Source organism: Pteropus alecto, unplaced genomic scaffold (assembly GCF_000325575.1).
Source record: "Pteropus alecto unplaced genomic scaffold, ASM32557v1 scaffold104, whole genome shotgun sequence".
Taxonomy (NCBI): domain Eukaryota; kingdom Metazoa; phylum Chordata; class Mammalia; order Chiroptera; family Pteropodidae; genus Pteropus; species Pteropus alecto.
Window position 1 is genome coordinate 812,052 of NW_006436664.1, and position 13,391 is coordinate 825,442.

Genomic DNA, 13,391 nt, shown 5'->3' on the forward strand with positions numbered 1-13,391 from the left:
TGGTGGCAACCTAAACTATGACCTACACTAAAATTTAATTTGGAAAAAAGGCTTGAAACTCTATTTTTTTTCCTTGAACAATATGTTTTAAATATACCAGGAAACTCTTAGGCCAGAATATGTATTTGTGATTGAAATCACTACCATTTAGTGAGTGATGATAAATATCAGGCATTACTAAGCATTTTATATCCATTATAATTTAATTTTTACAATGACTGTATAAGGTAGGCATTATCACAATTTTACACATGACAAATGTCAGAGTCCAGAATTCAAGCCATTTCCTCAAAGTCACATAGAATTTACTTCTTATGGCAGGATTAAAATCTTGGAATTTGGATAATAGAACCTACCTTATTTCACAGAGCTAACATTTAAAATATACAGAATGTGTAGTAGCTACAGGAAGGTGGAGGGTAGGGATGGATGTTTGTCTTTGGCACACAGCCCAGGTGAGGAGCTGAGTATGACGAAAGCAAACAACTTTATGCTAATAGTCATGCATCATAATCTACATCTCCATATATTTAGTAATAAGAGAGATATTAGAAACCATTTACTCTAATCCCTTCCTTTTAAAGATGAGGAAATTAAAACTCCACCAGATAGAATCTTGCCCAAGATTGATCACATGGCTCGCTAGGCCAGTTTTGTTTTTTCCTGCCAGCACTCATGCTCAGTTTCAAACATTTATCTTATTTCCATATGAGTGAAAATCAAATTATCTCCAAGAAATCACATAGGTATATAAAGCTTTTGATTTCTCAAAAGCTTTAAGACAAATATATACATATATATATATTTTTTTTGAAGCCATGATTTTGAATGATTTCCTAGGAGTAATAATAGTCTATCACAAGTGAAACTATATAGAAGGGTTAAAAAAGGAATATTTCCAACTGAAAATTGAGACAAGATGTGACTATAAATCAATGAGGCTGAACTTTAGAAAAAACATACCAGAAATTCTTTAGTCAGATGCAAATTCTTGATCAGTGTCTTCACAGGAGATTATATACTTAACTCCAGTGATACTTACACTGCTCAAATTATTTATAAACTTTCTCTTTGGAACTGTCTTAAGAACCAGTGTATATGAGACAACACACACACACATAACTCAATTACTCAAAATATCAGTCTCATTATTTTATAGTTACATCCTATTTTTGACCAAAAATGGCAATACCCATCTTGATCACCCACCTTATTCACAAGACTTGGCTCCAAATGGCTTTTGCTTGTTTCCAAAATTCAAATTCACCCTCAAAAGACGAAGATTTGCCACCACTGAGGATATTCAAAATAGTATGACGAAGGTTCTAAAGATAATTCCAAAAGTGCTTTGAGCAATGGCAGCATCATTGGGATAATGGTATAGCCTCCCAACGTGACTTCCTTGAAGGAAAGAACACTCATATGGATGTGTAAGTTCTGGTATGTTTTTGAATTTTTAAAATAAATAAATCTTGTTCTCTGATAGTCACATCTCTTAAATGAGGGGAAAAAAATAGGTAAGCATAATATTAAATACAAATTTGATCTCTCTAAAAATAACACCATTCGAAATAATTCCCCACATGTATTTGCCTTTCACAAGCCTGACATTACAGACTTTATAAAATCAAGTACTATATAAATTACAGTACAGTGTAGCACTGCCAATTAAAAAAAATCAGTAGTACATTAACAGGCCTTACACTAAGATGCATAGTAAGTATAAAAATTTGCTGAATTTTCCTTACCTGTAAACAAGGGTGTCATCATAAGTACCATTGTACTGGATTTGAAACATACGTATTCCAGGGATATTTCTTTGAAAATTAAATTTAAGTAGTGCCGTAGATGACGTTGCTTCTGCCACCACAATTTTATCTTGACTTATTTTAGTATCACCATTACTACTGCTTGCATTAGAACCTGACTTAGTAGAAGTTGAGATATCTGAAGAACCAGGATCAGGTTCATGGATATGGTTTGTACTGTTTAGTAAGTGAGGGAGCTTAATTATATGAAGGTCCACTGTTTGTGTTGCTTCCCCTGCAGGATTGGAAGCAATGCAGGTAAAAGCGCCTGTATCCTTAACAGTTGTTATAAGAATGTCAAGTGTTCCATTATCATACACCAGGGATCTTGTTGCATTTGAAATAAGCTTCCCTTCAGGAGAAATCCAGTGAATTGCAGGTTCAGGGTCACCCCTGGCTTTGCACCTCAGGGTTGCCCTTTGACCCTCCAGGACTCTCATCTCATGTGTATGACGAGTAATGAGAGGAGGCTCACACAAAAACTCTTCCTCAGGAATTGACCAAAAATAACGACCAGTTAAAAGTGCTGGAGAAGCACAGGTCTCTAGGTCATCTTCTCTGGACAGACGCCTCAACCACAACAATTCACAATTGCAATGCAAAGGGTTTCCACCAAAACTTAATGCAAAAGTAGACGGGCTTATGATTCCTGAGGTTGCTAGTACCTGAGCTCGCTGAAAGAGAGGGTCAGGCGGTAGCTTCTGCAATTTATTTGATGTTACATCTAGCCGAGTCATCTTGTGCAAGTGGGAGAAAGTCCCCTTAGGAATGTTATCAATCATGTTGTGGTCCAAACTAAGGGTGTGCAAGCTCACCATCTTCTCAACAGCATCCCAAGGAATTGTTTCTAAATTGTTATATGACAGATCCAGCTCCTCAAGGGCAAAGACATCATCAAATGCTGTAGAAGAAATTAAAGTCAGCTGATTGTTGTTCAATATCAAGTGATGGAGATTAGAAAGCCCACTGAACATATCATTTGTAATTTTAGTCAATCTGTTGCTATTCAAATGTAATGCCCTCAGATTTCTTAAGTCAGCAAAAGCATGAGGTGTAATAAAACTTATTGTATTCCTGGATAGAGTCAGGTCCACCAAGCTGGTCATATTGGCAAAATCTTTCCTTTTAATATTTGTAACAAAATTGTCTGCCAACCGCAGTTCCACAGTTCTTCTGTCAATGTTTGGTGGAACAAATAAAAGCCCTTTCTTGGCACAAAGGGTTGCAAGATTAGGAGACAAAATTTGACAGACACAACGCTTTGGACAGATCTGAGCTCTCACTGCTATGCCAATGAAAAACAGATAAAAAAGAAATTTTTCCATTGTAGATCAGATTTAAGAGCCTGTAAGAGAAGACACAAAATACAAAATTAGCATCTAACCATTTGACTAATGTTCATATTCCTACCAGAATCATCTTATATTTATACAAATTGAAATATAAAAATAAGTTATGTATCTGTTTACTTAACAAATAAGTATACAATATCTACTCTGTATTTGATGCTGGAGTGAAAAATATACCATTTATGGCCTCATGGGATTTGAAATCAAATGGAGAAAAGAAGTCAACAGATTATTACAATTTTGTAAATTAAGCTCTATTTTTGAAACATGACCGGGGTACTCCGTGAGAGCACAAAGAAGAGATGTGTAGCCTGGAAACTTTCCCTAAATCTGGGAAGACATCTTGTTAGCTCAAAAGCTTCAAGATATATTTAAGAAAATAAATATACAACGCAATATACATATGACGTATTACTGAATTGTACACTTGAAACCTGTATGATTTTGTGTCACATCAATAAGTTTATTAAAAAAATATACAATGCCACACCAATTAATTTAATAATAATAATAATAATAATAATAAAAGAATATACAAATATTTTTATTTACTAGCCTGGGGAGAAACAACAGGCAGTATTTGTTATTGTTAATCCCGTGGCATGATATTTGACAGTAATTAATTGTTGTTGATTAAATTTTATTCATCTTTAAAAATTCTCTTAACCATAGTATAATATTCACATCCTAACTGTAATTGTAGGGTCTTAGTCTAGAAAATAAGAAAGCTGAAAGTTTACCAGAAATGCTCTGAGTTTCTTAAATATCAGAATATTTTACTTGAATACTTTACAAATGTGGATATTTGAAGATAATTTATGGAAAACAGTCATCAAAATACTTGACAGTGAGTCCAACAAATCATATTTTACTTTCTTCTTCTTAAAATTTTAATGGATTTTTATTTATCAAAATTTAATTTAAAAAAACTGACAGCTTCATTTTTCCAGTTTGATCTTAAATATTTGTTGTTGAAATTAATCCTCAAAAATAAAAAGACTAACACATATATGATTAAGAGTTCTCATAAATTACATGTAGTTTTAAGTGCCAAGAGAGAAAACAGCTCAAGAAAATAATTCAAAATTTTAATTGATGAAAACGTCAAGTATGGAGTTATTCTAGAAATAATGCACCTAGTTCTCTAAATGAAACATATTCTTATAGGTTCAATTTACTTTATGTCTATTTTATGCCAGATTAACTGTGGTTGTAATGAATAATTGTCATTTTCAACAAATGAAATAGAGTCTTACTCTTCTGTTCAGGACAGAATAACTAGTACTGAACTAGCCCTTCCACAATAAGCAGCAAAAAGAAAAAAAAGTACGAAAATATACAGTTTTCAGACATCAGAAAGGAGGATGCACAGAACTGTGATCTTTGAGAAAAGTGAATTAAAAAAAAAATGTTTTTGTTGTTATTGCTCCTAGAGACATTTTCCAAACCACAGCACAGGAAGGAAAACCAGGCAAAGCATGAACAGTCTTATTCAATTTAAGAGACAGAGATTGGAGACCAGAGACTCTCAGGTGCCTTAAATGTACAGAGCAGAATACCAGTAAGAAGAGCGTTATCAGAAAAAAGAACTCCAGTAATCTCTATAAGTAGAGACAGGTCAATAGATATTAGCTACTCATAAACAATGATGAAAAAAAAAGGTGAAAAAAAAACTCTGTGACCTCTGGAAAAATATTAAGTTAAATAAATATACACAAAATTGCAGTATCAGAAGAAAGCTGTAAGGTAGAAATGTATTTAAAGAAATAAATGAAAATATTTTTCAAATTTGTGATAAAAAAACCTACAACCCATAAATCTAAGCTCAATGTAAGAAAAACCATACCAACACACATCATAATGATATTGCAGATAACCAAAGAAAAATAAAAAAATAATCTTAAAAGCGGTCACAGAAAAGACACATTACAAGAAGATAAGGTGAACAAAATAAAAGTAATGGATGATTCCTCGCTAAGCTCTTTTTGAAAATAAAGCAAGATGGAAGACAATGAAAATATATTCAAGTCACTGGAAGAAAAAGGAAAGCCTGTCAAGTTGCGTGGGGATTTATACGTTCATAAAAATTAAAAGTAAAGTAAGGACATTTTGAAAGATACACACTGCAAGATTTATCACTAGTAGAATTGCACTATAAGAACATATGAAGGAATTCTTTTTAGGCTGAAATACATATCAGATGGAATCTTGAATCTTTACAAATGTATAAAAAGCAACAAAAATCATAAATCTGTGGATGAGTATTAAAATATTTTTATTGTGTTTTAATAAGTTTATAAATGGTATTTCTGGTATAGATATATGTAAAATACTACAAAAACCATCATTCTCACCCTAAACATCAAATATGTTGGATAACCTATAAATTATATATTTTAAAAAAATAATATTATAATAATGAGGGTACAAATAAAGGTAAAGGAACTATATTCCAGACAATGACAGTTTTCGATGAAAAGGGAGAGATCCATGGATGTCCCCCTACTTTCTCTACCAAGAGAAAGGTAAATAGGAGGACCTATCTGGCATAAATTTGGGTGAGGATAACCAGATCCCCTTTAAACAAACTTTTTTTTAAACTTTATTTTTTTAGAGCAGTTTTGGGTTTACAACAAAATTGGGAGAAAGGTACAGAGATTTCTCATATACCAACTGCTCTCGCACATGGAAAGCTTCCTCCATTATCAACATCCCTCACTATCACAATATATTTGTTATAATCAATGAATCTATGTTGACACATCATAATGATCCAATGTCCACAGTTTGCATAAGGGTTCAATCTTGGCATTGTACGTCCTACGGCTTTGAACAAATGTATAATCACATGTATTCACCATTATGGAATCAAACAGTATTTTCCCTATCCTAAAATTTCTCTCTGCCCAGCCTATTCATCTCTCTCCAGTTCATCTTTCCCTTACAAGTATTAAACTTTTTATTGTCTTTATAGTTCTGCCTTTTCTAGATTGTTATGTAGTTGGAATCATATAGTATTTAGCTTTTTCAGAATTTCTTTTATTCGGTAATATGCCTTTAAAATTACTCCATGTCTTTTCATGTTTTGATAGCTCATTTCATTTTAGTACTGAATAATATTTCATTGTTTGGATGTACCATAGTTTATTTATCCATTCACCTACTGAGGACATTTTGGTTGCTTCCAAGTTTTGGCAATTATGAATAAAGCTTCTATACAAATCTGTATACAGTCTTCTATGTAGACATAAATTTTTAAATCTTTTGGGTAAATACTGAAGTGTTTTCTAGAGTATATGATAGGAATATGTTTAGTTTTGTAAGAGACTATAAAAATTGTTCTCCAAAATGCTGCACCATAATTCCCATCAGCAATGCATGAGAGTTCCTGTTGAACCACATCCTCACCAGTACTTGGTATTGTCAATGTTTCAATTTTAGTCATTCTAATAGGTGGATAGTAGCATCTATTTTAATTTGCATTTCTCTGATGACATAGAATCTTTTCATATATCATTTGCCAGCTATATATCTTCTTTGGTGAGGTTTCTGTTAAGATTTTTGGCCCATTTCCAAATCATGCTGTTTGTTTCTTATTCTTGGATTTTGAGTCCTTTGTATATTTTAGATAACAGGTTTGTCTGTTTTTTTAATTGAATCTATCAGGGTGGCACTGGTTAATAAAATTACATATATTTCTAGTATACAGTCCAATAATGCGTTATATGAATATTGCATTGTGTGTTTGCCACCCAAAGTTAAGTTTCCTTCTGTCACCTTATATTTGACTCCCTGGCGTTACAGTTCTTCATCAGATATATCTATTGCAAATATTTTCTACTAGTCTCTGGCTTGTGTTATCATTCTCTTGACATTGTCCTTTGCAGAGCAGAAGTTTTTAATGTTAATGAATAAGTTTATCACTTATTTCTTTCATGTTTTTTTTTTTTTTTTTTTGCATGAGGATGTTCACTTGTCCCAATACTATTTGTTGCAGAGACAATCTTTGTTCCATTGTATTCCCTTGCTCCTTTGTCAGAGACTTTGACTATATAGTTTTAGGGGTCCATTTTTGGCTCTATTCTACTCCATTTATCTATTTTTCTATTATTTCACTAATACCACACTATCTTGATTACCATAGCTCTATAGTAAACCTTGAAATTGAGGAGTATCTGTGCATTAGCATTTTTCTTCTAGATTATCATGACGATTCTGAATATTTGCCTCTCCATATAACCTTCAGAATCAGTTTGTCGACATCCATAAAACAACTTTGAATTTTAGCAACATTTTGTGTATTTTGAATATAGTTTTTATCAGATGTGTTTTTTGCAAATAGTTTCTCCTAGTCTTTGGCTTAGGATTTCCATTTTCTGGAACTGCTGTAAATAGGGCTTTAATAACATGGTGGCGAGATGTAGAGTGAAGAAAAGTGTTATGCGGTTTTATGATTAGGTGTTAGTCTTTTAGTGAGCCAATGAATGCCTCTGGACTGTGAGGTTCACAAGAGTTTCTTGGTAGTACCTCCACCACCATACTTAGATGAGACAGGACAGCTACAGTGGGCCAAATTTAGGCATTTCCCTCTCCCACATGTAAGGCTAGAGCTGGCTGGAATTGATTTTTTTACTTCTTCAGGTAATATCTGAGAAGGTTAAGCTCTAGTTAATTAGTTTCCCCTGAGGACTGGCTTTGTTAAGAAGTACGGAGTTGCCTGATGTATTTCAAAAATGTTCCTTTCCTCTTCTACTGGCTGGAAGTATGAGTAGATCTTCCTCTGATATTTACCATGGTAATTTGGGGTGTGGGGGGGGAGGGGCTTCTGGAGGTAAATCCCAAAATATCCTCACTATAACTAGATTCCCCTGGAGTTTTTAACTCTCAGACTTGTCTGTACTGAGCTTCCAGCAAATCATAATAGTTCATATTTTTCTACTATGCCACTGGTTCCCTCAGCAGTTGCTTCTCTGAGTCTCTGCTCCAGTAACTGGCTCCCTGTATTTCCAGTCTTGAGTCGGTGGTTGCCCTGTGTTCTCTCCTCTCTCATGGATCCAAGAAAAAAAAATTCAGTCTGTTCAGTTTTTTTTTCTGTTGTTATAATGGAGTGGCAACTTTCAAGCTTGTTAACATGCAGAAGAGGAAACAAGAAGTTTAATTAACTTTTAAGAACCATGTGTACATTGGTATAAGGAAATAAACTCCAAAAGAGCCCCAGAAGCAAGGCAAGTGTTCTCCTCCCATTTCTTTCTTTCTTTTTTTTTTTTTGTCTTCATTGAGTCATGGGGATACTACCTGGAAAATATGGGGATGGAAAGAAAGCAGTGCAATTTCTCTAGGAATTCTATATTTTCAGGTAAAAAAAGAATTAAAAGAAAATTAAAATGAATCCTCCAGGCAACCCAGACTTTCAGCTTTGGAGGAATGGTAAAAGCCGAAAAAACAAACAAACAAACAAACAAACACCCCTCAGTCTCTTAGGGGTTTTAGCTATAAAAGACTGAGAGGGGATAGAGAACTCAGTCCCTTTCCTCTTATATACATATTTCTGACTGTCAATCGTGGAATGCCTGGAATGGCATTGGAGAGGTGAGAAAAGCTTCTTAGAGAAAATTTCTACCTTCACAGAATGTAGTATAGCATTGTTCCAGCCCCAAACAAAGAAATGCAGGGGGAATCTTAGAGATCAAAGAGATTTCCTGGGTCACCAAAACTGCTAGTGGCAAAGCTATAAAGCAGGATGAAGTTTCCAAATATTTAGATATTAGATAGTTCATCTATAATACAAAAATTTCTAAAACTACTCTAGCGCTATGGTCCTATGTCTGACTGAATAGGAAATTCCCAACCAGGCTCTCAAAACATTTGAAGCTGTGATGAACTGAATCACAATAACACTGTAACAAATTATAGACTGCGCTAAACTGCAGAGCATATAGACTCAGCCCCCACTCTAGTAGACTGAAAGAAGCAACACATCCTTTTTAAAAAGTAAATATCATTTACTTTGTTCTCTGTGTTTTTATTATAAAACATGTTGCACCAAGGAAGAAATCATATAAAAACATGAGAAAGCAAGAAAAAGTGGAAAACATCAAAAAAAAGAATATAGTCATTAGAAGTAGACCCACAGACCTCTCAGCTGTTAGAATTATCACATCAAATTTTAAATAACTATTTTAAAAATGCTTAAATATCAGTTGGAAAAGTTAGACAACATGCATGACATGATGGGAAATATTAGCAGAGATGTAGAAACATTTTTAAAAATATAAATGCTCTAAATTTTGAAAAAAAAGTATTAGGTATGCTTAAGAGAAAACAAGGCACAGCAGAAGAAAATATCAATGTACTTGAAGATAGATTGATAGAAAAAAATATAAAATCTGACACATGAGGAAGAAAACTAAAAGAAGAGAATATAAAGTCTGAGTATGAGGGAAAATATCATAAACATAATTGGAGTCATAGAAGGAAAGGAAGAAGAAAATAGAGCAGAAGAAATATTTGAAATGATAATGGTTGAAAAGTTTCCAGAATTGATAACATTAATGATCCAAAAAGGCCAATAAACCTTAAGCAGTATAAACACAAATATAATCATGCTTAGACACATATGAGTCAATTGCTAAAAGCCAAATGGAAAGAAACAAATATAAAGGAAACAATGGAAAAAGACTACATACAGGAGAATAATTATATGAAATATAACTAAATTCTTATAATAAATAATGAAGGCCAAAACAAAATGAAATATGTTTAAAACACAAAAATTAAAAAAAAAATTACATCCAATATAAATATCCTTCAAAATAAACATAAAACAAAATATTTACAGGTAGAAAAAGTGAAGAAAATTTCCTATTAGATTATTATCTACAAGATATAATGAAAGCAGTTCACAAGATAGAATGAGTAGAGAAAAAGCCAACCACTGAGAAAATATAAAATCAAAAATAAGATTGTAAATTAAACCTAAAGTTACCAGTGATTACTTTAAACACAAATTGAATTAAAATTTAAAGGCAACAATTATTAGTCTGCCTGAAATAGAAGTGGAGTGGTCCATTCATAAAGTATCAAAAACAACACACTTTGAAAGTTAAAATACAGACAACTAGGAATCAAAGGGTGGAAAAGATACATCATGAAACATTGAACATAAAAAAGTTGGTATGACTAAAGTATTATCAAACAAAGTAGAAGAAGGAAAAGAATGTACATGAGCTTTGTACAGAGATAAACATTAGCTTTTCATGGAGAAAAGAGGATCAGTTCATCAAGAAATGATGAAAACATTGAAAGTACATGCACTTAACAGCAGAGTGTCAAAATACACAAAATAATACATTACAGAGATAAAGAGAGAAATTTTTTAAAAATCCACGATTGCAATTAGACACAAATATTTCTCTCTCAGTAAACCAAAGTAAAGAGAAGAAAGGGAATGGTTGAAATAAGAGCAAAAATTAATGAAATAGAAATCAAAGTACAGAAAAAACACACAAGTCAAACTTGGCTTTTAAAAAGGATTAATAACATTGATCTATCCTCTAAGACAAATTAAGAAAAGAAAATGTGAAAAGAAAAATTACCAACAAGGAGAATAAAAAGGAGACATCAATACAAACCCAAAAGACATTAAAGGATTAATAAAAGAATTTTTATGAATGATATCATGCCAATAAACTCCACAATTTAGATGAGATGGATAAATTTGCTTTAGAACTCAAATTACTGAGTTACTAACACAAGAAAACATATAGAAAATATAAATAAAACTGCACTTATTAAAGAAACTAAATTCATGTCACATTTCTGCAAAAGTAATTCTAAATCAAGTAGGAGGTATATATACAGAGAGATTGATAGATATAATAAGATAATTTAAATTTATAGTATATATGATATTAAATACAAAATATGTGATAATTTTGTATTATATATGTTTACATATTTCATAGATAAATATATTTTATGTTATATATTATGTTTTCTTATATGTTATATATCATTATTAGATTCATAATGTTACATATGTATATATTATATATGATTATGTAAACATATCATACATATAAATTATATATAATTTATGTATGATAAATTATAAATTACGTGTGATAATTCAAATATGTAATATATATCATATATATTTTATGGTAAAATACAAAGTTAAAAACAAGATGGTAGGCATAATCACAAAGATATAAATAATTAAACAGAAATCTAAAATTTAAAGGCAGATCTTTGGAAACATGGCAGAGTGAGAGATGTCCCCAGATCTCTCCCCTTGAAACAACATTGAAACTTAACAAAAAACACTCAAACTGCACACCAGCATTTCTGAGGAATCTGTGCATGAGAGCTATCACAGGTCAGAATCCTGGGTGTCGGGCGGTGGACTGGGAGAAATAAAGAAGCTGCCTCTTGCAGCTGCCGGAGCTCCTTGCAGAAGTATGGGGAAGAGAGAAGCAGCAGTGAGTTTCTGTAGCGATTTCCCCAACAGCCCTTCCTGGGAAAGCTGCAAGGCCGTCATCAGGGCATAAAGCAGAGAAGTGGAACGGGACCGCAGAGGAACAATAGTTGAGTTTTGCCGGCCGCGGTTGCAAAACTGAGGCTGAACTGCAGCCCCCGACCCCTAACTCAGAGGGCCCCTCCCCCCCATACCCTCTCACACCAATCATTGCAGAGCCCCAGGGGAATCTGAACAAATGCTGCTGAGACTGTTGCTGACACAAGAAGGACCAGAGGCAAAACACACAAAAGCCAACCAAAATAAAGAAAAGATAAGCACAAGGACAAGAAAACAATGGAAACACCAAGCTACCAGAAAGCAAAAGATAAAATGGCTATAAGAAGACCTCGTATTTCAATAATCTCCCTAAATATAAATGGATTGAACTCACCAACAAAAAGGCACAGAATTGCAGAATGGATCAAAAAACAAAACCCAACTATATGCTGCCTCCAGGAGACACATCTCAGCTCCAAAGACAAATATAGACTCAGAGTGAAAGGGTGGGAAGTGATATTTCAAGCAAATGACATTCAGAAAAAAGTGGGAGTAGCGGTACTAATATCAGATGAACTAAACTTCAAAATAAAGGTAAAGGAAGATACTGAGTAACACTTCATAATAATAAAGGGAATCATGAACCAATAAAGACATAACACTTATTAATATCTATGCTTCCAATCAAGGAGCCCTAAAATATGTAAAGCAATTACTAACAGAACTAAAGGGAGAAAGAGGCCAAAACAGTATCATAGTAAGGAACCTAAATACCCCACTGTTGGATATGGACTGGTCATCTATGCAGAAAATCAATAAGGAAATAACATCCTTAAATGACATATTAGTCCAACAGGACATAATTGGCATTTATAGAGCCTTCATCCCAAAGCAGCTGCTTATACAGTCTTCTCTCGTGCACATGGAACATTCTCAAGAATCGATCACATACTGGGACACAGAGATAGCCTCAACAAATATAAGAGGGTTGGAATCATACCAACCATATTCTCTGATCATAATTTGAAACTAGAGATCAACCGCAAAAAGAAATCAGGAAGAACCATAAATACATGGAGATTAAACAATATGCTACAGAAGAATAACTGGGTCAGAGAAGAAATAAAAAGAGAGATCTAGAGAGACATAGAAACAAACGATAATGATAGTACAACATATCAAAACTTTTGGGACACGGCAAAAGTGGTCATAAGAGGAAAGTTGATATCATTACAGGCCTATCTCCAAAAACAAGAAAGAGCCCAAATACACAACCTAACACTTCACCTTAACAAACTAGAAAAGGAAGAACAAATGAGGCCTAAAGTCAGCAGAAGGAAAGAAATAATCAAAATTAGAGCAGAAATGAATGAAAGTGAAAACAAAAAAATGATAGAAAAAATAAATGCAACAAAGAGTTGGTCCTTTGAGGTTAATAAAATCAACAAACCCCTGGCTAGACTCACTAAAGGAAAAAGGACACAAATAAACAAAATCAGAGATGAAAGAGGGGAAATTATGACTGACATTGCAGAAATACAAAGAATCATACAAGAATACTATGAAAACATACACAACACCAACTTTAATAACCTAGAATAAATGGCACAGTACTTAGAAAAATACAGTCTTCCTAGACTGAATCAAGAAGATCTGGAAAGTCTAAATAGACCAATCAGCAGTATAGAAATTGAAACAATCATCAAAAACCTACCAAAA

The 13,391-nt window shown here is 33.2% G+C and overlaps 1 protein-coding gene across 2 annotated transcripts in view; it reads right to left on the reverse strand.

Moving 5' to 3' along the window:
* LRFN5 (leucine rich repeat and fibronectin type III domain containing 5) overlaps positions 1–13,391 on the reverse strand; it is a 241,173-nt gene that overhangs the window by 14,828 nt on the left and 212,954 nt on the right. For both annotated transcript variants that reach the window (XM_006913452.2, XM_025047941.1), the window contains one exon: positions 1,749–3,153. In XM_006913452.2, the coding sequence (XP_006913514.1) occupies positions 1,749–3,133 (1,385 nt within the window). In that variant the 5' untranslated portion in view covers positions 3,134–3,153. The remainder of the gene's footprint in view (positions 1–1,748; positions 3,154–13,391) is intronic.